General features: G+C 39.6%; 2 protein-coding genes across 5 annotated transcripts in view; both read right to left on the reverse strand.

The window, feature by feature from the left end:
• Positions 1-1,686: 1,686 nt before the first annotated feature.
• On the reverse strand, positions 1,687-11,569 carry LOC129113173 (zinc finger protein ubi-d4-like). 2 transcript variants are annotated; one of them, XM_054625364.1, is made up of 11 exons: positions 11,429-11,569; positions 9,831-9,991; positions 9,370-9,477; positions 9,014-9,192; positions 8,839-8,931; positions 8,651-8,729; positions 5,396-5,533; positions 5,140-5,271; positions 4,930-5,042; positions 4,760-4,841; positions 1,687-4,332 (listed from the first exon to the last, which is right to left on the reverse strand). In XM_054625364.1, the coding sequence occupies exons 1-11, from the start codon at positions 11,458-11,460 to the stop codon at positions 4,250-4,252; spliced, it is 1,200 nt and encodes a 399-aa protein (XP_054481339.1). In that variant the 5' UTR covers positions 11,461-11,569; the 3' UTR covers positions 1,687-4,249. The 2 variants fall into 2 exon arrangements, with proteins under 2 accessions (XP_054481339.1, XP_054481338.1); XM_054625363.1 differs by having other exon boundaries at positions 5,390-5,533.
• Positions 11,570-13,393: 1,824 nt separating this feature from the next.
• LOC129114073 (spectrin beta chain, non-erythrocytic 1) overlaps positions 13,394-23,132 on the reverse strand; it is a 38,594-nt gene continuing 28,855 nt past the window's right edge. For 2 of the 3 annotated variants that reach the window (XM_054626585.1, XM_054626586.1), the window contains exons 27-38: positions 22,849-23,053; positions 22,362-22,736; positions 22,021-22,265; positions 21,774-21,912; positions 21,523-21,607; positions 20,838-21,034; positions 20,540-20,664; positions 20,352-20,427; positions 18,077-18,255; positions 17,608-17,781; positions 17,396-17,438; positions 13,394-17,276 (exon numbers count right to left, since the gene is read on the reverse strand). In XM_054626585.1, coding sequence (XP_054482560.1) covers positions 17,061-17,276; positions 17,396-17,438; positions 17,608-17,781; positions 18,077-18,255; positions 20,352-20,427; positions 20,540-20,664; positions 20,838-21,034; positions 21,523-21,607; positions 21,774-21,912; positions 22,021-22,265; positions 22,362-22,736; positions 22,849-23,053 — 2,059 coding nt within the window. In that variant the 3' untranslated portion in view covers positions 13,394-17,060. Of the gene's footprint in view, positions 17,277-17,395; positions 17,439-17,607; positions 17,782-18,076; positions 18,256-19,294; positions 19,373-20,351; positions 20,428-20,539; positions 20,665-20,837; positions 21,035-21,522; positions 21,608-21,773; positions 21,913-22,020; positions 22,266-22,361; positions 22,737-22,848; positions 23,054-23,132 lie in introns of all 3 variants that reach the window. The other variant, XM_054626587.1, reaches the window with a different exon arrangement.

The raw sequence follows: 23,132 nt of genomic DNA on the forward strand, positions 1-23,132 counted from the left end.
GTCGAAAATAGCAATAAAAAGGCATAAAAATAGTAAAAAAAAAGTAATAGAATACTTTGTTGAATAAAGTCATAGTATAGCATACCGTAAAAAGTCGAATAAAAGTCATAGTATAGTATTTTTTTAAAAAGTCAGTCATAGTTGAAAAAAGTCATAGTATAGTATATCGAAAAAGGTCATAGTATAAAATATCGAAAAAAGTAGTCATAGTAGTCATAGTATAGTATGTTGAAAAAGTCATAAAGAAGTCATATTATAGTATGTCTAAAAATGCCATTAAAAAGTAAATATCGTAAGTCGAAAAAAATTAATAAAGTCATAGTATAATATGTCGAAAAAAGCAATAAAAAAAGGCATACTATACTATGTCTAAAAATGTCATTAATAAGTCATAGTATTGTATGTTGACAAAAATTTAAAAAAAAAGCTGAAGTATAGAATTTTGAAAAAAAAGTCATAGTATAGTATGTCGAAAAATTCATGGAATAAAATGTCAACAGGTCATGAAAAAGTCATAGTGTAGCATTTCTTTGGAGTGTCAAAGTATAGTTTGTTATAGCAGGTCATAATAGAAGTGATAGTATGCAAAGAATAGTCATGAGATTCATTATATAATATATAATAAATATGGCATAAAAAGTCATAGTATAGCCACCGTAGAAATGCTATAAAAATTGTCAAAGCATTGTATGTCTTAGTCATAGTATAGTGTATGACAACAAGTCATTGTTAGCATGTCATTTAAAGTCACAGTATTAGATTATCTATTCATTTTAGTATCATCTAGTTATTCATTTTTGTCCTTTTTTCTCTTTTGTTATTAAAAGATACAGATACAGGTATCGCATTTGCAATGTACTTATCTGCAAAAATGAAAAACAATAAACATTTTTAAAGCTGTATCATAGTATGCCCTAAAATTTCATAAAACAATACCTAAAACATTTTAATTGTACACTATGTCATACAAAGTCAGGAGAAATTCAATAACATATGCCATAATAATTATAATAAGATAAGTCATAATAAATGTCATGTCTGTGGTATGTCGTAATAAAATGTCACGGTATAGTCTGCTATAGAACAAGTTGGGCCATAAACCATTCAGTGCTTTACAAACCAAAAATACTATTTTAACACTTACTATAGTGACCTTTTGGAATGAGCTACAGCTGTCTGCTCAACAGACAGCGATACAGTATTCAAGCCTACTGCTTAAACACATGGAGATATTTTTTCTTAATCCTGCTGAGACAAAAGTCCTTTAATTCCTGATAAATGTGGTCCTTAACATTATGACTGATCTGAGCACAGACTTTTGATTTTCATCTCTGACTCCAAAAGCAATTACTTTTGTTGAATAGAAGACATCGTCAATGAACTTACCAGGAAATGTTATGGGACCATAGTCAGAAGGTGGTATTGTTATAAATATGTTGTCTACATGAGTTGGGAGCCTACACAGTGCATTCAGAAAGTTTGCAGACGAGGGCTGCGAGATGAATCAAAGTCTCAATATTTTAAAATCACAGGAGGGGTGTTATTTGTTAAAAATGCAAAAGGTGTGTCAAAATAACATTTTTAATTAAACAGTCATGTTGCGGCATACACATGTTAGTCCAGACCCCCCCCCAACAAAAAGTCAAAACACATCACAATTAGCGATTTTATTTTAAAATCGTTTTTATTTTTACATTTAATAAAAAGAAAGAAATTAATTATCCCATTAACATAAGAAATCAGACCCTTAACTGCATTTTTTTTTTTTTTTTTTTTTTTAAAAGCACTTTATGTGTTGAACAGAGGCCTGTGAATCAAGCCTTGGGAACTCCATGAGTCATTTTTGTGCACTGATTAAAAACAAATTGTACTGCATCGATCATTAGCAAAATAGTTGAAATCTCAATGTGCTAATGAGATTTGTCAATATTTTTACCATCCTAATCATTCATTACTTTCTCAAATGCTCATTGAGGGAAAATAAAGAACATCAGCAGGTTATAGCGCCTAGTATTTTATTTCCTGAAGACCAATTTCGCACAATAAAACATTCCATCACAATCCAAAGAATATTCACCTACTATGTAAACCTGTGACCTTGGTTTAAACATTGTATGTCTTGATGAACAATTCTCCCCCAAAGCTCGAGACCAGAAAACCATAATCTGAGATATTAAATGTACTACAATAACAACGACAACAACAACAACAGGTGGACTTCCTTCTTGTTCATGGCCTCTAAATGCAGCATAGACAGAAGACACTGGGTCCATCTTGACTTAACCATTCAGTGTGAAAGGTGCAGCTCCAGAATTTGTCTCCTAATCACATTACGGGCTTTGCTTCTTGTTTAGAGCTTTGGAAGAGGGCAGCACGGTTGACACCTGGATCACAGGATTAACTAGAGAGCAAATTCCACTTTATCCCAAATGTCCCACAGATCAAGTACGCAAACATCATCCATGAATACAAAAACCAGCAAAATATTCTAGTAGCCACTGTCTCTACATAACCAAGTTTTAAACGTGATGAGAGAATAAACCAAGTTATACTTGTGTAGTAATTGTTAGTTGGCTATTGAAAAGACATGATAGCTTGGTTAATTTATATTATGCCACTTCCCAACACCTTGCCAGCCTAACGCTGAGACAAATATGTAGCATATGAGAGTGCAGACGATTACTGAGCATGCACATATTTACCTGTAGATTATGCAGTTATTGAAGCAGACACCGCAGCTGTCATTACTATGTATCCCTCTGCCTTTGTCCCATCTATCAACAGCATGTTTCAACCCTTTAAAATACTGTTTGAGGTAAAGTAACCAGACCTTTTCTTTTAGCATTGCCACAGAAGAAAACCATTACATAATAAAACTATGAAAGCAGTGACAAAAAGAACAGTTCTTCATAGCACTATACATATGCACATTATAATCTCTTTTATACATTATGTCATCCATATTTGTTGCCATAGTCCCCTCTCTGTTATAGCATTTTCTGAGAAAGAAAATGTACAGTATCTATAAAATCTGCCAACAGAGCTTAAACAGACGCGGCGCCATGAATCCCTGTCATCCCAGCCTCCTACAGGAGATCTCATATTGCTTTTGTATTGTCACCAAGTGACCATCTATGAGGTTGGTTAGTCCTCAATTACATTAAAATATGCTAATGGTGTCACAACATCAACAGATATTGGATATAGTGCTGATGAGCAAACTGCTAAAACACAGCGACAGAGGCTTTTTATCCCTTTAACTGGCTGATAATGCAAGTAGGATTAGTTTTTTGATTTGAATAACCATCATCATCGGTCTAACAAGGGCCAGGTGTGCAGATTGAAGACAGTTTTCCAGTCTAATAAATAGAAGACCAGTGTAAAAAGCTAACAATTTCTGTCAAAAAGGCCCCAAAGCCTAAATAAAACATGCACATTGTTATGTCATGCATCCTTTCGAGCTCTGTACTGCTTAATGAGCCACAAGCACACAACCAGACTAATGTCTAACCTGCCATTCCTCGAGCCCCTCAGCCTCTGGAGCCACTTTGACGAGCACGTCGGGGTTTCTATTCATAGTTCCTGAATTGTAGTTTCTGTGCGGCAGTGGATAAGAAGCAAAATCCTTTACAGTCTCAGCAGTTCCCTTTGATTTTAACGAGAGAATCCCCAAATATCAGCAGTGCCACTTGGCTGTGGATATTTCCAAAATGATGAAATGGGCAATAATAAAAAAACATTACATTCCATTCTTTCTTTCAGATTTGTACATACTTAACACTATTATATACCATAGAAATATATAAATATTATAAAATCTATTTTTACGATTAGCAAGCACTGGCATGCTACTTGATTCCAACAAGATCTATTTCTGCTCTAGTCATAAAATCAGCACACTGCAGGAAAGAGTAGGTTTTAGCAAACGTTGTGTATGTGTATGTGTAGAAAACCTGAATGGGGGGTCAGATTTTGTCTATTTATGTTATGAAATTCAGTCCTGCTCAAATTGGCCATGTCGAAAATAAAAGAATCAATGGGGCTGTATCTGAGCTTGGAACTGTGTAACAGTCATATCTGCAGCTAAGTGAGGGCAGTTTGGTGAGGGAAACATCCTTTTTCACAATTTATTATCTTTTCTTAACACCCTCCCTCCGAGCTCAGCTCGTCGGGGGAGCTCATTTTCGATATTGAAGGGTAAACCATTCTGCTGCGGGACGGTTGAGTGTGAGCACAGGGGAGGCAGCCATCACGATGGTGGGGCGTTCTGGTTCTGGTATATGGATGCCTTATCTTTCAAAAGGTCCAGACATAAATGACAGCTCCAGCTCCCTGAGTGTCAAAATAACAGAGAAAAATCTATTAATGTCAGAGACGTTTAAAGCTTTATGTCCACGAGTGTAAAAAAAGACTTGTTTATCTATTCTTTGATTATGTATTACCTGCTTCAGATAAAAAATGTTTGACACTTCTATACTATTCTATATTAGTTTGTGTTTAAACATTAAACAATTGAGAACTACTTACATCATTTGCTAAATGAAAATATAATTTCTATAGAGAAATATGTTTTTATTTACAAAGTTAGGGTTACAAAAAAGTAGCGACTTGGTATTGTTATTGAAACTTGGGTATCATAATGCCACCAGTATCAACATTTTTTCATTTGCTACCCAGCCCTTCCTACAAGAACCCAATACATTTTCCAAAGCAACTAGGGATGAAGAACTTAGTTTTTTTACACAGGTAGTGAACTTACCCTCTGGAGGTTCAGCCATTGGTGGGTTGAGACAGTACATGTGATAGCCTCTATCACAGTCGTCACAAAACAGAAGCTGATCCTGGAAGATACAGGACAACAAGAAAACATTACGCAACAGACTTCAGCTTTCTACAATACATTAAATATCTGAATGAAGGTAAACTCACGTCATTCTCTGAGGTGCCACATATGTTGCAGCACTTGCACTCTATGCACTGCCAGCGGTACGTCTTCACAGCCGCCATCATTACAGGAGTGAATTGCAGGCAGGATGGGTGGCCTGCGTGTAAAAAAATAAATGTGTATTATACAAATCACTTTGCTGCAAAGATTTCCTGTTGCTACCCAATTGCAGCAGCCAGTTGTCTCCAACGTACCTGAGCGTCCGCAGTCGGAGCAGGACACCAGCTCCTCTGACTTGCCAGTCTTGTGATTGGTTTTGGAGTCTCCCAGGCAGAAATCACAATAATTACTAGGCAATGCGAGACCATCTGGGCCTTTCTTGGTAGCTGAGAAACAAGATGAAATCACCCAGAGAACATCAGGGTTCAGTTTCTAAAAAGTTAAGCTCTAAATTAAACTAAGCAATCCAATGGCGAAATCTCTGAGGAAAGGGAATAATTTTACTTTTACTTTTAGGCTCATCCGGCAGTGGCAATGCAGGCTCGTTGATCTCCAGCTCTTCCTTCTCCTCACCCTCCTCTTCTGCCAGGTGGGAGTGGGCGTAGTGATAGCTCAGACCGGGACGGTTCTTGTAGCGCTTCCCACAGACTGCCACCAAAATCAGAAAACACAATGTGTATGAAAACAAAGAACACATGAGTAAAGTCCATGTAATGTAAAGTCAGAGATGATACAATGACTTTGGGGGTCATTTTCAGAGGATTTAGTGAATCCGACGGTAACTGTACATGAGCATGGTCTATTGGCAGCAGCGACCAGGACGTCCATAACAGTAAAAATCTAAAAGGATTTATCTACACAGACCATAAAAGGCAAACATAATCTGACTTCATATGTTTAGATAAATTAAATCTATAAAACATATATTCTCTGCCTTTATGGGGAACTGCACCAATTTTACACATTTAAGTCCCCTCAGCTCTTGGGGAGTACTACTGCATATTTTTTTTTTCTCCCCAATGGCTGTAAACTACTAACCCTGTATCGATGTGATATGATTGCTATCATTGTAGTTTTGCCTGACTCAGGTTAACTCTTGGTAAAACATTAGCAAGTACATACAGAAGATGAATGCCATATACATTTATTCTCTTATCTAGTTTGACAGTCATAACCGAAAAATAATTTAAATAAATCTAGTAATAGATAACAATGCTTTTGTTAAATTAAGGTTCAGCCACAATTTAGTGAAATAATAGTACTGTAGAAAACAGTGGTGCAAGAACAACTTAAGAGTTAACAAATGCTGCAAACAAAACTGTTTTACTGGTGGGATTTTCCAGTTTAAAATATTACCAAATTGATGATAGCCGAATCTCTCCACTAGCACCTGCCTGACTGGTACTGCACATGTGCAACGTAAAAAGACGGATCCAGAATTTAAAGCTTATCCGAGGCATGTCCGTTAATTGTATCAGTATCGGAGCAACACTAGATAAGTGAAGTCTGATCAATTCAGACTTATCTGAATTGATCAGACTTGATAAATTGATGTCACCTGAGTCAGTGATGGTTGGAGCTGAAGTCTACAAGTTTAAACAAGAAAATAAGTGCTTATCAGATCTTTGAAGCCTACCCATCATCTCTGAGGCTATATTAGCTGCTATTAGCATAACACACTCTGACTGAACTGTAGGCAGACTTTCACTATGGGTAATGTAGCATTTGACAAGGAAAAAGAAAGTGTGGTCAATAGACAATATAGCTGATTCTGTTGAATTATGATCCTTTCTGTCCATTGTGAGCCCGAAAATGTTATAGAAATGGAATAAATGAATTAGTGGAGTACTCTTTTAACACATATGTTCATATAATTTGATACACTTCATTAGCTTTGATGTGATGTAGTGATGATCAGTGAAAATCAGTTAAAGACCCAACATGTTTCTGTGATATTCTGATTTTTGTTTTGTACCTGGGTGACCACAGTGACATGTTGTATTAGCAATGAAATCATCACATCCTCTTTGCTTGAGCTCAGCGGTAGCCGTGTATTCAGGCCTAGCATTAAGATAACATCTCAGCCACTGTGAGCACCACGCATCTGCTGATCTTTACAACAACAGTTTTAACTTCTTCAGCCTGCCGAGGACTACTTCTGCAGTGTTTGACTACTGACAAAGTTGAATTGAAATAAACTAATAATCGCTTAATCACATTTCACTTCATGCATACATCTCTTTCAAAATTACATTTGAGTGGTTATGTCCTCTGTCGGTTGACATAAATAAATAAATATCCTATAATCATAAGCGTCACATTGCTCTGAATATGATTGTTTATGATCTGAATTTATATTCTATTCATCAGTGGGTTAAGAAAGTTATGGGATTGGGTAAGGAGGCTTCACTGACTTTATGAAGGACAAAGTTGCCATTGTGTGCAGCCATCGTCACAGGGGGTGTGTAAGGTCTGTCATAAGACAAAGCCAAAGACAAACTACTTCTTCTTTCACTTCTATACTTTCTCTCATTTTCATTTCCCTAAAAGGCTATAATTTCTTAAATCGTTATCTAAAGGACTGATTAGTCTTTTTCTCCAGAGCATCTAAGCAAAATCGCTAAAGACACAGCTAGTCACATGCAAAATGATTGTGTGGAGCGGCAGAAAGATTTGGAAAACATTCCCCAAAAGTAAAAGAGCCATTAAACTCGAAACAAAAGTAGCAATATACTCCAAAACAGGGATCATGGAATGAGACTGTGCAGGGTGCAGAGGTGTTGAAGAGGAATAAAAAAGGAAAGAAAGCAAGGAAAACCTAATGCAGTCAAATTGCACACATCAAACAGGGAGACAAAAGACAAAGCCCAGAGAGAGAGAAAAAACAGCAGCAGGATCCGGCTTCTAGTTTATCTTAATCTGTGGGACATTCAGGGCCAGATTGAGGGAAAAAAATACTTTCATGGGCAACGGCTAATCTTTTGTAAACTGAGAGAGCTTATATCTTTGACAGATTATAGACTACAGTTTAATTGGGGTGTTTAATAACAAGGTCTTGACCTTTTCTAAAGCTAGTTAATCACATTGAAGTAAATTGTGTAGAAAAAAAACATTTACTACACAAAGAAAATCTACTTGGTAACATGGACAGAAAATAAAAAAACAGGCAGTGAAGACAAAAGACAAGGCAGACAGGGGCAAAAAGGAATGAGAGAAGTATACCTCTTTCAGAAGGTTTTGAAATATGCTTTTGTTTGATAGTGTCTGAAAGAGAGAAGAGAAGGAGAGAGGAGAGAGCACAGACAGAGACTCAGAAGAATAAGCTCATGGACTGACAGAGGATCAGTCAGTCAGTCAGCGTTTCCCTACTGAGAACTGCAGCTGAAAGTGAAATGCTTTAGAAAAAAAAGGAGAAAACAAAAACATCAAGCAGTACATCTACATAGCCTGACAAGGAAGTAGAAGAAACACCCCCCGGCAGTGGAAAGATTTGCAATGCAAGTTCAAGAAATGAATGATTTCATAATGAAAAACAAAGAAATATTGCTAAGCCTGGACTAGCTTCATAAATATCACATTTCGCTAACAAATGGCAGAAAGAATATGAAGGAAAACATGAAACAGAAAGGAGGAGAGAATGAACATAAAAGGTTAAAGAATGAGGTCTCGGGCTAAGTCTTGCTTGATTAGATTACAAACATTACAGCTATTAACATCTGCAGTGACCCGAGTTCACGTGCTCTGCTCTCCCCCATCAGGACTCACTGTCACAGGCGTACGGCTTGTCTCGGTCCTCCAGCGCCGCCGTATCCAGCTTCTTCTTGTTACCGCCGACTCCTCGACCCTGAGGACACGGGTTCTATTAGAGTCCACAGAGAGGCCGGGACACACACACACAGAGCTAGGATGAACTTTTGAGAAAGCGTGTTCAAGCACGCATGTTTTTCATTTACCTTGCCCTTTCCCTTGCCTCTTTTTTTAGGCGTGTCTTCCTCATAGTCTTCATCATCCAGGTCGTCCAGGAAGTCATCGGGCTCGAGGATTCTCTGTGTTGAGGCAATGAGAGAATGAAAAAGTTAAATAATTTTCTTGACTCCACATATGTATCTTTTGCTTGAAAACAAGAACCTTTCTAATCCGAGCAGCAGGGTTCAGGCCTCCTGTGTAGTCACTCGGATTTGAATCCTCCTCGGACCCTCGGAGCTCTGTTGTCGCCCGTTTTTCTATGGACTCCCCCTTCAGCAGGGCCTCCAGGCTGCTGCCATCCGCTGATAACAGAGCGTCCTTCTTCAGTCCTACATCGATCTCTATGGAAAAAACACAAACAGAAACTCATTCCTTTATCTGTAACAGCACATTGTTTCTGTTTCAGCTTTTCTTAAAATGTCAGGAAAGCATAGCGTTTTATTGTTTTTCTTGAAGGTTGACGGAATAAAATAGAGAATGAGCTGAGCTGAGCTGAGCTGAGCTGAATGATGTGATACCTGACTTGACAGGAGGGAAGATGAGCCTGGGGTCCTCTTGAGGATGAGATCGACGTTTCTTCCTCCACCTCCTGGATGGGTAGGTGTAGAGCTGCCCTGGTGCCATGCCTGAGGGATCAGAGCAACACCGTCTACATGACACTGGACTGATTTTAAAACAGAACTTGTCAGCTTTTTTGAGAAACTGACAAAGCTTGTTAGCGTAATTAGCATTTTCGCATAAAGCCAAGAGGCCACATTTAGCTGGAAGCTTGATTAAAGTGACCCACGACTCCCCATTAATCCATTCAGTGAATCTCTGAAAAACACGTTCTAGCCTGAGAATGGTCTTGAACAGATCCTTCACCCTGGCCGCTGGTCTTGTAAAACTGCTCATCAAATCCAACTGAGTAAACTAAAATGAAAATCTTGTAGAGGGGTGTCCAGAACATTTGAGGCCCACTACATGTCGTGTGTCTCACCTGGTCCCCTGTGTCTCTTCTCCATCCAAATGTAGCAGTTGCTCTGAGCCACTCCGGTCTGAGAGTCGAGGAACGGCATTCGGACGCTCCTCTCAGCACAGAGCCGGGCGTTATAGTTATGGCATTGCTCCATGGCGTCTCTGTAGTACTGCTCTCCCAACCTGACACCACAAACCAGAGCCAGATGTTTGTTATTCGGTCAATTTAAAGTTAAAAACACAAAAATCAGCCGGTGTGGGGATTTAAAAAACAATGCATTCTTACTTGAAAACTTTTAAACCTCCCTGTCAGTTTAGTTTAAAGCCTGTTTTCTTACTCTGTCGTGCTGCCACCTTAGAAGAACTGTTCACTCACAAGACAATGTCTTTTGTACTTCAGACTAAATCGTCAGTGAGTGCAACAGCAGGTGCTCTTTTGTTGGTACATCAACAACAAAGAGCGTGGTAGTCAGTCACAATTGTGCCGTGTTTTCAACATAAATATACTCAAACAGTGCTTTGAGCTTATTCCCTTGTAGGAAAGCTAAGGGCTACACCTCTTCCAAGTGAGACAAACGGGCTTATGCAAAACTTTAATTACAGATCTCATTATTTTATTTAGTCTATCTTAAAGATGTAATAATTAATGTTGTAAATCGTTCTGTGTTGCTTATCTGCTATTTGGTCAAGAATAAAACCAGAGAGATGAGGCTTTTTACATGGTAAACAGTTCCAAACAGTGACTGTTTCTCTAACTTATATAAGGAACAAAAAAATTGCCATGTGTGTGAGTATTTCTCATTTCGTTATTTTCTTTCATTTCTAAGACAAATTTCGATGAATGAGTTGCCACACAGCCATATAAATAACAACTAGAGAAGTTCAAAAAGTAAAGTTCATAAGAAACTTTAGCAAGGCGTCAGGTAAGCTTCGCCCTTTCATAGGTCACCATGGTAACTAAGGACCCAGCCAACCGCTTGTAATTACCGTAAAACGTTTTAAATCAACCAACTGGGCACTTACGCAAAGTCAACGGAAATGGAAGCACGTTTTTACTACAACTGGGCACGGGTCACTTTAAAAACTGTAATAAATCTCCAAATACACTTTATTTGAAATGTGATAGCTTCAGTAAGTGTCACTCTTCGGATGAAAGGAGTGATCTCCAAGGCCAGTCTTTCATTCATTCTGAACTAGACGGCCAACCGCCAGATCCTCGTTGACGACGTTGAACACGGCTCGTTAGCGCGAGAGCCGCCTAGCTGCTGCGCGTTACGAACGTTCGCACCGCGGCAGCCGTTCGTCCAGCGGGACACGAGTCACCTCCGTGTCTCCGTGTACGCGGCTACGGTCGGATGGACGCAAGGTCCAGCACACTGACTCGTGGTTGGCGTTTTAGAAACGTCACCTGCGTGTTTGCTAACTTCCACTTCCACACCAGGATGTGAACACACGACGGTCCGACGCTGGCTAACCTTAGTCACGTTAAGTCAGTGGGGAAGCTGGTAAGCTAGCTAGCGACACGGCCATTGACTGTATACACGTACAACAGCCCCGGTGTGACCGCGGGACGTGTCCGCTGGTCGGGTGTAAGGTGTGTAGAAAAAGTCCAACACTTACAGTTTGACAACATTCTCAACAACAGCTGCCATCTTGCTTTAGTAGACGGGAGAGTGGCCCAGGGCTGCGTGTGCCCTCCGTCAGGACTCGTAGGCAGACAGCGCAGGAAAGGGACACATAGCGCCCCTTACTGAGGCATTGTGGTCTTGCAGGATATTTTGTCATATTTTTGTCATATTTTGGCGGTGTGTGTGCGCGTGCGTGCGTGCGTGCGCTCTCTCTCTCTCTCTCTCTCTCTCTCTCTCTCTCTCTCTCTCTCTCTCTCTCTCTCTCTCTCTGTATTTTTGGTGATTGGTTTCCACTTGTGCAGCCCAGTCATGCTGCTCTGGCTTCCACAATCTTCCAGCTGGCCAATCAGCAGAACAGGCCCTAAATAAAAAGGAGGAAGCCTGAGAAGTTCGGGGCGGTTTCCTTTTTTGTTCTCTTCCTGAGTGAGATGTGCAGCAAACTGTTTGTTAAGGTTTGTGGTGAGAGGTTGAGGACTAGGTGAGTTTTGGGGTACCCTGTAGACACACTAGATTTATTGGCCGATGCCACCCCTGTATTTTGTTTTGGTAGAAGAGACTTATTAGAAAAGCCAGTAAAGCTGTTTTTGTTGTGTTTTGTTTTTCAGAGAGAGTTAGCCAGGCCTCCTTTTGTTATATTCATTTCTATTAGTTTGGCACGACCATTTTTGTCCCATCCTCTCCCACATTTGTTTGAGAACCTTTGTTTGCACCTGAGTTTTTGAATAAATCCTATTTTTCTTCTATTCTTGACACGTGATCTTTGGTTGTTGTGTTATCGTCACCACCTTTTCCCCTAGACGAAAAAGGGGACGTAACAATTATGTTCTTGATGAAAGTACAATAGAGCAATTGTTAATGCTTAACACCTGAACTGTTACCAAATAACATTTGCAAATGACAGGTAAAGGCTACTATTCATCATTGAATATTAGTCCATGTTGTTTTTTTAATGTCACCAAACACCTAGATATGGTTTATTTGAAAAGTTCCCCTGTGAATTTGAACTTACTTGTTGTGGCTTCACAATTATAATTCTTTGTTATTCACACCTAAATACGTTTTATTTGTTGACTTTTCTAGTCTCATCATGGCTTTTAAATTGAAGTCTCAAGAAACCATTTAAACAGCTTAGTTTAACTGCTCCAAGATTTGTTTCCTCAGACACCCGTACAGCCTTTCTCAATAAAAACTTTTGGATTATGTTATCTTTTTTTTCTTCTGAGGTCTTTGACCACCATCCTCATCCTCTCCCATTTTCAACCTCCAGTACAGAGATAACCACTGTGATGAAACTAAGGCTCAGGTTACTCTTAACTCTCGAAACGAAGGTTTGGTCTGCTGTTTTATCCACTGATTCATCATAAACATAATGTATGTTAGTCATTATTCCATCATCCTTGACCTCACTTGCTGCAGTCGCATTAGTAATCATTCTTAATGACTGCACTGCAGCATCTATCCACCTCCTCTTCACCCATACAATAACGATATTTCACATGTTCTATAGTGAAATGTGAATACAGAGCAGAATGATAATACTTTTAATTTTTTTTTTAAATGATCCCAATCTAAAGGATTCTCACGATAGTTTCCTTTAACTTCTCCTCTTTCTGTAGTGTGTACATCAAACTGCTGTATTGTTTTCACAAGAAATGCTCTCTATAGAGTAAAGATATTCATTCATCCTCTAGTTACCAAATCTTAAAATAGCATGCAGAACGGTACATTGTTGTGATGGTACATGATGTCTTTGGTGTTGCTTTTCATTGTTTAATTTTAATATAATTGAAAGTTAAAACCTTTGTTATTTTAGGTTTGATCTCAAAACAAATGTTGTTCATCTTAATGTTGCCCATTCGGTTGCCCTTTCTCTCTCTCGTATGCCAAATAGAATAAAAGCTGGAGCAGGGGATAACCTTATTATCATAAAAAAAAAACAATATCATGATTTTGATTAAACCATGTTTTATTATTCCTAATATTAGATGTAGATACACAAGTCAACAAACATTATTTTTCGATTCGTAATGAAAATGCTGCACAGCACACTGACATCGTGTGGAAGGGTCTGGTATTACAGACACGTACCTGAAAATGGACAGCAGTTATAATTTTTGCAATAAGTTGCATTAGTAACAGTAGTAGTAATAGTAACAACAGTAGCAATAATGATTACAATAGCAATTAATAATAGTAGTGGTATTAACAACTCTGAATTGCAGAGGAAGGAACAGACATTCGTCAAAAGTAATGAGAAATAAAGGTAGGAGGACAGGCTTATCAAATGCTGCAACACAGACCACTGGATGAAGAAATACAAGCTCCCACTAGACAGCAAGTATCCTGCCTTCTTCTAAAAAAGGAAGCTCAAATTGTCACCAGTCTGTTTCCACCCATATATAATACTTAACAAGTAAAAGTTGTTGTTTTTTCTTGATTAAGTACTCCATTGTAACAAGTACTCTCCTTACCAAAAACTCCCCTCTTTGACATCAATAATACATTTCTTCCCACGTTCTGGTCAAAGCTCACCAGTAGCACAATGCTATTTTTTTATTTTTTTAAATGATGCCATATTCAACATCAAATCACAGCCAGCTGAGGGACATATCCACAAAACTGGATTGCCAGGGTCATCCTGCATTAATTATACAGTACAGCATTAACGTGTGAGTGCGTGTGAATGAGAAAGTTTGTGTACAGTATGTCAAGTAATGTGAAATATTTTTGCTTCTCATGACCAATTTGGCCAAACTAATTTGAATCATTCACATTCAAATGAGCCGATAAGAAAATACACTGTGTGACCTTTAAACATGAGGACCCCAACATCAACGGATTGCTGCGTATGATGTCCAGAGCAGAGAAAAGGGTAGCAATGATCACTATAAACAGCTCGTCCACTGGGGAAGAATGACTCCTCCATTCGAAAAATTGTGCACAATGTACGCTAACTGCATTGGCTCACTTATGTATGCAATGACCTGATTGACTTGGTTCCCAGATCGTAGCTTTGTTTAAAGCTACATAAACTGGGAGCTGGGTCACACACCAGAGATACAAAACCCCACTGACGGAGACAAGGCAGTCAGTTTGAGAAAGCTTGGACCAGGTGCTGTCAACTGTTCAATAACCTCAAAGTGGATGTTCAGATATTTCTTATCTCTGGCTTCCAGGGTATTTGAGCAATAGATCACTGGTTCCACATTCATTTGGGTAGAATAGATAAAATAAGGCCAACCTGTTTAAACTGCAGCCAGTTTATTTCCAGCCGTTTGTGTTGTCACAACAGTTTGGTGTGACATTCCTCCAAGGCGTGGTACACACAGCCAGGCAATTACCAGCTTTAAAGAGTTACTTTCAAGGTGAAATAAATGACAAAATAATTGATTACTTGCAACCTACTTGAAATAATTCATAAAACTCAGAATTGCTGTTCTGTAACTTCCTGTGGCATTTTGGCAGTTAAAAAGGCAAATTAAAACTATTCTAACAGTTAACAACCAATTTAAATAAAATGTCACTACTGCCTACAGTTTCACAAAATACTGTAAATGCCTTTATCGTTTCAAACATGTACCACATTTGAGGAACCTAATAAACACCTATCACATTTTTACATTAACTATATTGGATTGCCGTGATCTTGTTTCAGATTACTGTAAATGCCAATTACACAGAATTAGTTGCTCTCCAACCCTGAATATGAAGTGATCTCCTGTTTTCAGAGCACATCAACACTGAAGAGGATAGATGGCAATGGTGACACACATACAAGTAAAAACCTACAAGAAGTCATGCCACATATGCAAGAGCACAAAGCTCGTCCAGGAGACAATTTAGGACTCTTCCCTCTCTGAGCTTTAGATGGTTACTGTAATTCATGTTGTACCTGCATACCCATTCCACTGACATACATTAGATCATTGCCACAGGGCACATTTTTTTAACATTCCTTTTTAATCTTCGTACTACGAAAGCTTCCTTTAAGACTATTCGAATGGAGGGTGGGTTTGTAAAAAGGGGTTCAGTGTATCAGTAGTGGGTTCAAGTAAGGCTCAATACACCTGTGTGTCCTGTAGCACATCAACCGCATTCTTCACTGCTAAGCCAATATCACTTCCTGCTGCCCTCAATTCACTTAATGAGACCTGTCCAGCTGTCCCTCTGACCTGCTTGCATCCCTGCGGTCTGCCACAGAGAATGTGCTTCAGCTTATTATCAATAAAACAGCCCCCCATGCCGTCACACCAGAGAGAACAGATATAGGTATTAGAAGACTAAAACAAAAATAATTAAACCGTCTTGTGGAATTTCATTGGTAATGTAAGCTCACATATAATAAAAACCAGAAGCAAAGAAAAGCTAATTTTATGAAATCATTCCTGTAATATTATTATTTGTGTTTGAGTCTGGTTTTTGTCTGCGCTTGCGTACCGAAAAAGCAGCATTCATCTGGCCACGTTTGATCAGGAATTACATAAACGTGCAAAGTCCACAGCACCACAACTCACACACACGCACACACGCACGCACACACACACACACACACACTAGAAAACTAATCATCTCTGCTTTGTACAGAAAAAATAAAAATGAAAATCAAGCATAATAGACCACTCAAAATAAATTTGCAAATACAGGCAAAATTAGAGACAAAATAAAAAATAAAACCACTTATTAAATATATATATATATATTATTTTCCCAATGAAACTTGTGATCACTTACTGCACACTTCTAAAATTTAATGAGCTTTATTTTTTCTCAAAACACCTCATCAACTGTCATTCCTAAAAAACAAAACAAAAAATAGTACATACAAGGGCAAGCCCAACATTCTCCACTAATTTAACCAAATTTTGTTTCTCTCCACAACATGAATCAAGATTATCTACTGGCAAATTAATTAGCTTGTTTTCTCAAACCAGCAATAGCAAAAGATAAATAATAATAATAGCAATAATAATAATAATCGGTCAGGTTAATAACATCAATACCAAGAACAGAAAAAGAGACTGATGTGATCCTCCCAAAGAGAGAGCGCTTTTAAAGCAGGGAAATAAAACCAGAGTGCAACCCAGTGGAAAGCCACCATCCATTGTTTTATTAGTGACACGGCATAAAAACGGCTCAGCTAGTCAAGACTCTTACTTACGTAGGCCTTTGTGTTCCTTGCAGAACATCGGCCATTGATGAATAGCTTCCACCACGACCCAGTTAAGACTCACTGAAGAGAAAATATTCATTTTGAAGGAGGGCCGTTTTGGTGGATTGAAACTGAACTGGTCCTGAATCCCTGTTTATGCCAACCACAGCTGTTACTGACTTTGACCAATAAGCTGGTTGGCTGAAATTACCTGAATTTGGATGAGGGCTTTCATTGTCGGGTGCAGCTAAATGTGAAATATGATTTTGGTGAACCAAAAAGTAAATGACAGATAAAAACTGGCGAGGGAGAGCATTAAAGAGAAAGAAAAGAAACAAAGTTCTCTGTAAGCTACAAATAGTAGCCGTCGACAAATTCCTTAGGGTCTGCACTGAGAGCAGTGTGTTTGTTTGACCTGTCTGTACTTCGCTTCAGTTTGTTGAAATTCTGACAAATGTAGTTTCCAGCGATAACTCTATTTTTTCTTGCCAAAGAAGCTGAACCTCTTCTCACGATCCTTGTCTTTTCCGTCTTTGTTGCGCATGGTAACACCTCCTCCGGGTTCACCTGAGCCGGGGGAGATGGGAGGCATCGTCATGGCACGGCTGAGGGCACGAGGACCTACGGGCGAGTCCGCTGATCCTGTTGGAATGGAGCTGAGGATGGAACGGATCCAGGAGCTCATCTCAGCCTTTAAACAAAGAAAACATTTATTATACTTTACTATTATCAAGCATAGTCACAGCACACACAGACAATTGGTATTTAACTACTCTTTTTAGTAGACTCATTCCGTTTTATACAGCTTACCTCGTCCTTTGCCTGAAACAGGTACTCTTTTCCATCCCCTAGCCTGCAGACACAGTGTTGATGATGTAAAACATTAGTGAAGTGAAATATAAGCTATTAAGTCTACATCTCACTATTTCACCATCTTGGTATTTCATTGCATCTCAATATATTTATAAAATTTAACAGGATGAAAAATATACTCTGAGGTTTTTAATTGCCTCTATTCTCACCTGAGCTTGAATACAAATTTCCTCTTCTTATAGTCGTTTGCTACCTCACACACAGCCTCTCCGAGGCTGATGGGTACCTCTCCGTGGTATGGAATGCCATTGCTAGCGCTCTTGCCGTCTTTATAGAAACCAAGACTTCCTTTTCTGAGGACACAGTACACGTTCTGCCAGGACCTACAGGAACAAAGTAAAAAGATCAGGACATTTGGTACAATATTCCTTTGACTTTCATAGAAAGGTTGTGACTGCAAAACACAACTTTAAAGATATAACAGATAAAACCAAATAAAATAAAATGAGGTAGAGACATGAGCTTGAAGTTTTAGAGTTCTATAGCATATCTATCAGACACAACCAACTTAGTTTTACAGAAATGAAGTTTTTCAATCTTTTCTAACTGAAATCAAGTCTTCATTGTCTTGGCTCCCTGATGACTATTTAAATGCACTTGACCGATAGAAACCCTCACCTGCTAGCTGCCTTTTTGCTGAGGGACTCCATCTCCTGCTTTCGACAGAGCATCCCCTCCATGGTATCCGGATCAGACTCTGCTCCACCCCTGCTCGGTAACGTGGCCGAAGGCTCAAGGCGAGAGGAGGCCAGCCCGCTGTCCCTACCTGGTCCGTTCACAGACTCAGACTCAGAGCCCTGTGGTTTAAACCAGAACATGAATGGTCGTGAGGAGGTAGAAAAAGAAAACGTAGGACTGGATGGAAGCAGTGAGCAGCAAGGCAGCCATTCACAGCCATACGTGAGAAGTCATGATGACGCTTGTTTTTTGTCCGCACTGTATGATTACCTGAGATAACAGCGTAGCGTGGGTCCACATAAACACACAGTACACTGATATGTGGGTAAGACATACGATTAAAATAACCACGCATGAATGCATGCTAGACTGAACATGGATAGTTCAAATGTTAAAAAATAATCAAAATGTACTAAAGCAACCTGATATACTTTTCGATTAAAACAGAGGCAGATACCAAATTGTTATGTAAATATTACTATTCTTAAGATAATCTTTGCTTCTTCAGTCAAGTCTCTATAAATCAATAAATAACAACTTAATTGAAAAACACAAACAGACAAAAACGTGAACGCACAATTACAGTCCAACTCTCTAAAGCCTTAAACCATCCACATTTCTTAGATTAAGTATTCTAGCTTTATGAATCTTAAATATGAAATCTATAGGATGCCTTTTAAAGTGCTGAATTGTGACAATAAATATTATCAGCTAAGGAGACATTCTTGTGCCTTCTTTCTACAAAGAGCTGCTAAGTGACATTCACTATCATCACAGGAAGTGTACACATATGGGGAAAGACTAAAACAAGGAACATATAAATCAGCTTTGAACAGCTACAGTTACCACCACATTAGCACATTTACAACTCAGAGCTTCACAATTACAGTAACTTCTGTCCTGGTCAAAATGAGCACATATACAACAACAGACTGATCCATGAGAACAATCTGTTCATGAATCTGCATCATGCCTTTAAAACAGCCATGGGACTTGTTAATGAAACATGAATAAATAAAGCAATGGTTTGCATCTGTGACAGAGAGCGGTGGCTTCTCAACAGAAGAAAAGAGGCACTGCAGTTGACCAGGAGCAGAGTGGAGGCTGTGACGGGGGGGCGAGGGGAAGCTACAAGGCTGACCACGGCTTGGTACTCACACGCTCCGGGTGCTTTGGCTTACACACACGTTTAGGCTCTGATTTCTTTCCCACTGACAACGATAACGATAAGGACTGCTGATAAAAACGCAATAAGAAATTGTTAAGAAGTCTCGACTGTGGCAGAAACTTGAAAGTTAGAAACTCTAGGACTTTGTTCAGACGCATCACCATTATGATTGGCTTCTCATACAAGCTGTCTACAACGGTGTTAATCAACCATCAAATTGATGAAGTTCCATTAATACAGAAATGGCTCCCATTCTTTGACTGAGTCAACGTTTACTTCAGCTTTCCACACGGTGCTTATTTTTTTATCTACCAGTGAGGATTATCACTGGCATGGTGTAACACGTATCAAAGTATCAAAATCCCTCGTGGCACTGATTCTTTTCATACAAAGTGCTTCCACACTAAAACACTCATTTGTAGTGTGGAAGTATCATCAACAATACCTTTAATCAAAACTTTGTTGCTTATCCCGATCTTAAAATATTGCTCCATATATTTGTTCTATGTATTTTGCTTAAATGGCTATTTTCTGGTAAATACAAAGATGTTTCCTTCAATTAGATAGAAGCAATGTGACAATATAACAAGGGAATGTGTGTCAAAAGAACAGTGTTGATCAGAGAAGAACAGACAAAGACAAGGACACACAGTCAAATACAGTGATAAATGTAGTATATTATACTCAAAGGTTTGGACCCCTTTTACAACTTGTATATTGTAATAGTATTCATTGTTTGAAACAAAATGTTGCCATGTTTATGTCAGTAATGTATTATTATAAGATGTTGACATCTCCTCTTAACATTAATGCAAATATCACTTTCTCTATTAAACTTTTTAACACAGATTGATTGAAGGAGTGAATATAATTCTTACAAATCCATGTCATAATGTAGGAGATGAGGCATGAAACATGGAAATGACACTACAGGACATTACATGCCAGAGCCCTAAGGTAAAAAATTACACTGGAAAACTGTTTAGTTGCACAACGGAGCAGAAACCCTGCAATGTTCAAAGGATTATGATCTAAAACAACTCTCACCTGCGATGTGTCATTGTCACTGTGAACTCCATTTACTGACACAGACTGATTGAGTGTGGTCTGGTCCAGACTGGTTCTGAATTGGAGAGCGAGGGAAAGCATGTTAAAAAAAAATCAAATAAAAACAATGTCTAATTATACTATACGTCAACACGGCTCTGCTCTACCAGAAGTCGTCTTTGGTTTACCTGGCGGCAGAATCATGTACTTGACTTTCTACTTCAGATTGTGCCACTTCTGCTGGGGGTGGTGTAGGGGGTCGCCTTGCTCTCTCTTCTTCCTCTCGCCTCTTCTGCATCTCATGCTCCTCAAGCTGAAAAATGTAAAGTCAGTGGTTATAGCTAAACTTAACACCTCATGAGTGAGGGAAACTCAATACCTACATTCATAGATGAGTGGTGGTACCAGGCCACTCAGAACTAACTCAAACCATTCTCTAATACACTGAAAATGTTGCTTTGTGATGCAAGTCATCTTTCTATTTACCGTAGTAAGTTTCTCCAGCAGCACAAAGCGATCTTCCCAGGCTGTAGCGAGTTTCTCAAAGGCCTCATGACGCTTAATCAGGCTCTCTACCTCATCCACATTTGAGCCCAGCTCGGCTGTTCGCACCAGAGGTTCTTGCCCTGCCAACCAAGACTCTGCCACACAGGCATCGCGTCCGAACTGCAACACCTCCAGCACTGTGAAGCAGAAATAAGGGGAGCAGAAGATAGAGAGAAAAATGAAAAAGAAATAGAGTGAACAAATAATGAGACATTAGGAAATACAGTATAAACAGCATCAAGAACTATTAGCAGTGAGTCAGGTACACATTTGTGCCCTTTCAGACCACAAAATAAGACATAAAAACATACAAAGTTAGCCATGTCTCAACTTTTGCCATTATGCAATCACCACCAATCAAACAGTTTTAAGCACACGTGGCTTATAAAACACAGTGTAGTGTGTACTTTTTAGGATTTCTGCATTTTGCCGTCTACCTCACAAGTCTTGAAAGAGGAACAAATTCTGGATGCCATGATAACCTTCATACTGGACATACCTGTTTGTATTTTATCTGTTACCTTTACCCTTTAGCAACAGAGTATCCTCCACATTTCATTTCCCACGGCACTATAAGATTGAATGTGCCCCTATGCAGACTCTAAAACGTGCCAAGCATGCGTACCAATTTGTAGATGGTCCATCTTGTCTTGCCACTTTTGGTTGATCTTCTCTCTCTTTTCCTGGAGTTGAGCCAGTTTCTCCCGGATCTGTGAATCAAAGAACATCCAGTAATGAGAGGACATATAAAAAGATTGACTTAATCGATAACCCACAATGTTCCACACAGTGTTTTCACTTTTCACTTATAAATGTTTCTTTTAAATATGCAATAATATGACTGCAGATAACAGTGAAAGTGACCCACTGCAGTACCTCATCAGCTGCATAATGATTATTGTTGATGAGAGACTTTCCCATCTCAATACAGGCAGTAAAGCTGTCTGCCCTGGTCTCAATCTCTGACTTGATGTCCTGATGATTGCCAATGACCAGCCCTGCAGAAGACACATCCCTGGGACAAAAGAGAGGAGAGTGTGGTTAGATATAAATAAACTTGTCGCACTGATTACAACAACGTTCATTACTGTAACTGGAAAGGAAAGCATAAAATGACAGTCACCTGGGGCTGTCGTGTGCGTCTATCTGCAGATTGACACCGTCCATCCAGAGCATTAGGTCTCGCACCATGTTGAAGAAGCGGAACTTCTCCACAGTGTCCAGCAGGAGGAGCCTGCGGGCCTGACCTGCCTCAAGCAGGCCCTCCCAGGCAGAAGTCACAGCATGTTCACTCCTGTTAATGTCATCTGCCTTCTCCCCGGCATACGCCTTCTGCAGCCGTGCTGCATCATCTTGCACCTGGTTAACCTATGAGATCAAAGAGGAAGAGGGAGCATTCAGTTTTCTGTTCACATGGCTCGTCTGGAATCTCACATGAGATCTCTTTATCAACAGATAGCTGACCTGTCCACTGAGGGCCTGGATGTCATTTTCAAAAGTGTTGTGCTGTCTGTGTAGATGCTGAACAGTGTTCAGATCACGGCCAAGGTCAGAGGGCAGCCCTTCCCTCTTCTCCTTAACACGTCCGAGCACCTCCATGGCATCCTGATGGAAGCGGTGCAACTCATAGGAGGCTGCCAGCATTTGTGTGCGTGTGTCGATCAGCTCCAGCAGATCGGCCCAAGCCTCGTTTAACCCATCTTTCCACTCAGCCACACTAGCGTTCTCAGGGTGACCCGACTCAATCAGGTCATCGGCCAGCCCATTTACACCATCGACACGTTCTTGGCCGATGGTGCTGGTGTCACGAGCAAACTCCCGGAACTTGTCTCTCAGCATCTGTAGGAAGAAAAATCAGGGCAGAAGTGGGAAATATAATTAATTTTAGCTAAATTTCCCTGAGCTTCAGTGTCTCCAAAGTATGTGACGGAGAAAAAAAACAAAAACTTACTGTGACATGTTCGTAGTCCTGTCCTAGTTCATGGGAGCCAGCAACCACCTCCCTCTCAGCAATCCACTGTTCCAGGTCATCCACCTCCCGCTTCAGCTGGGTCAGCCGCTGTCTCTCCTGAAGTCGCCCACGACGCTCCTCAGCGAGGTCTTTCAACCCTGCATACAGTTTGTCAACTTGGGCTTGCCGTAAGGTGATTCTCTCGCTGTGTTAAGACAAAAAGAGAGCAAGACAGATCAGTGGTTGTGGGTTTACAAATTTCATATGAAGGCTTGTGTCACAGT

The sequence above is a fragment of the Anoplopoma fimbria genome, chromosome 24, assembly GCF_027596085.1.
Source record: "Anoplopoma fimbria isolate UVic2021 breed Golden Eagle Sablefish chromosome 24, Afim_UVic_2022, whole genome shotgun sequence".
NCBI lineage: Eukaryota > Metazoa > Chordata > Actinopteri > Perciformes > Anoplopomatidae > Anoplopoma > Anoplopoma fimbria.

Bases quoted from the DNA above. Each gene is read 5' to 3' on its own strand.
- LOC129113173 (XM_054625363.1), bottom strand. From the start codon at position 11,460: ATGGCAGCTGTTGTTGAGAATGTTGTCAAACT. The intron at 9,478-9,830 runs GTGAGACACACG...CTGATCCCTCAG, and splicing joins GAAGAGACACAGGGGACCAG to GCATGGCACCAGGGCAGCTC. The intron at 5,272-5,389 runs GTAAAATTATTC...CTTGTTTCTCAG, and splicing joins GGATGAGCCTAAAAGTAAAA to CTACCAAGAAAGGCCCAGAT.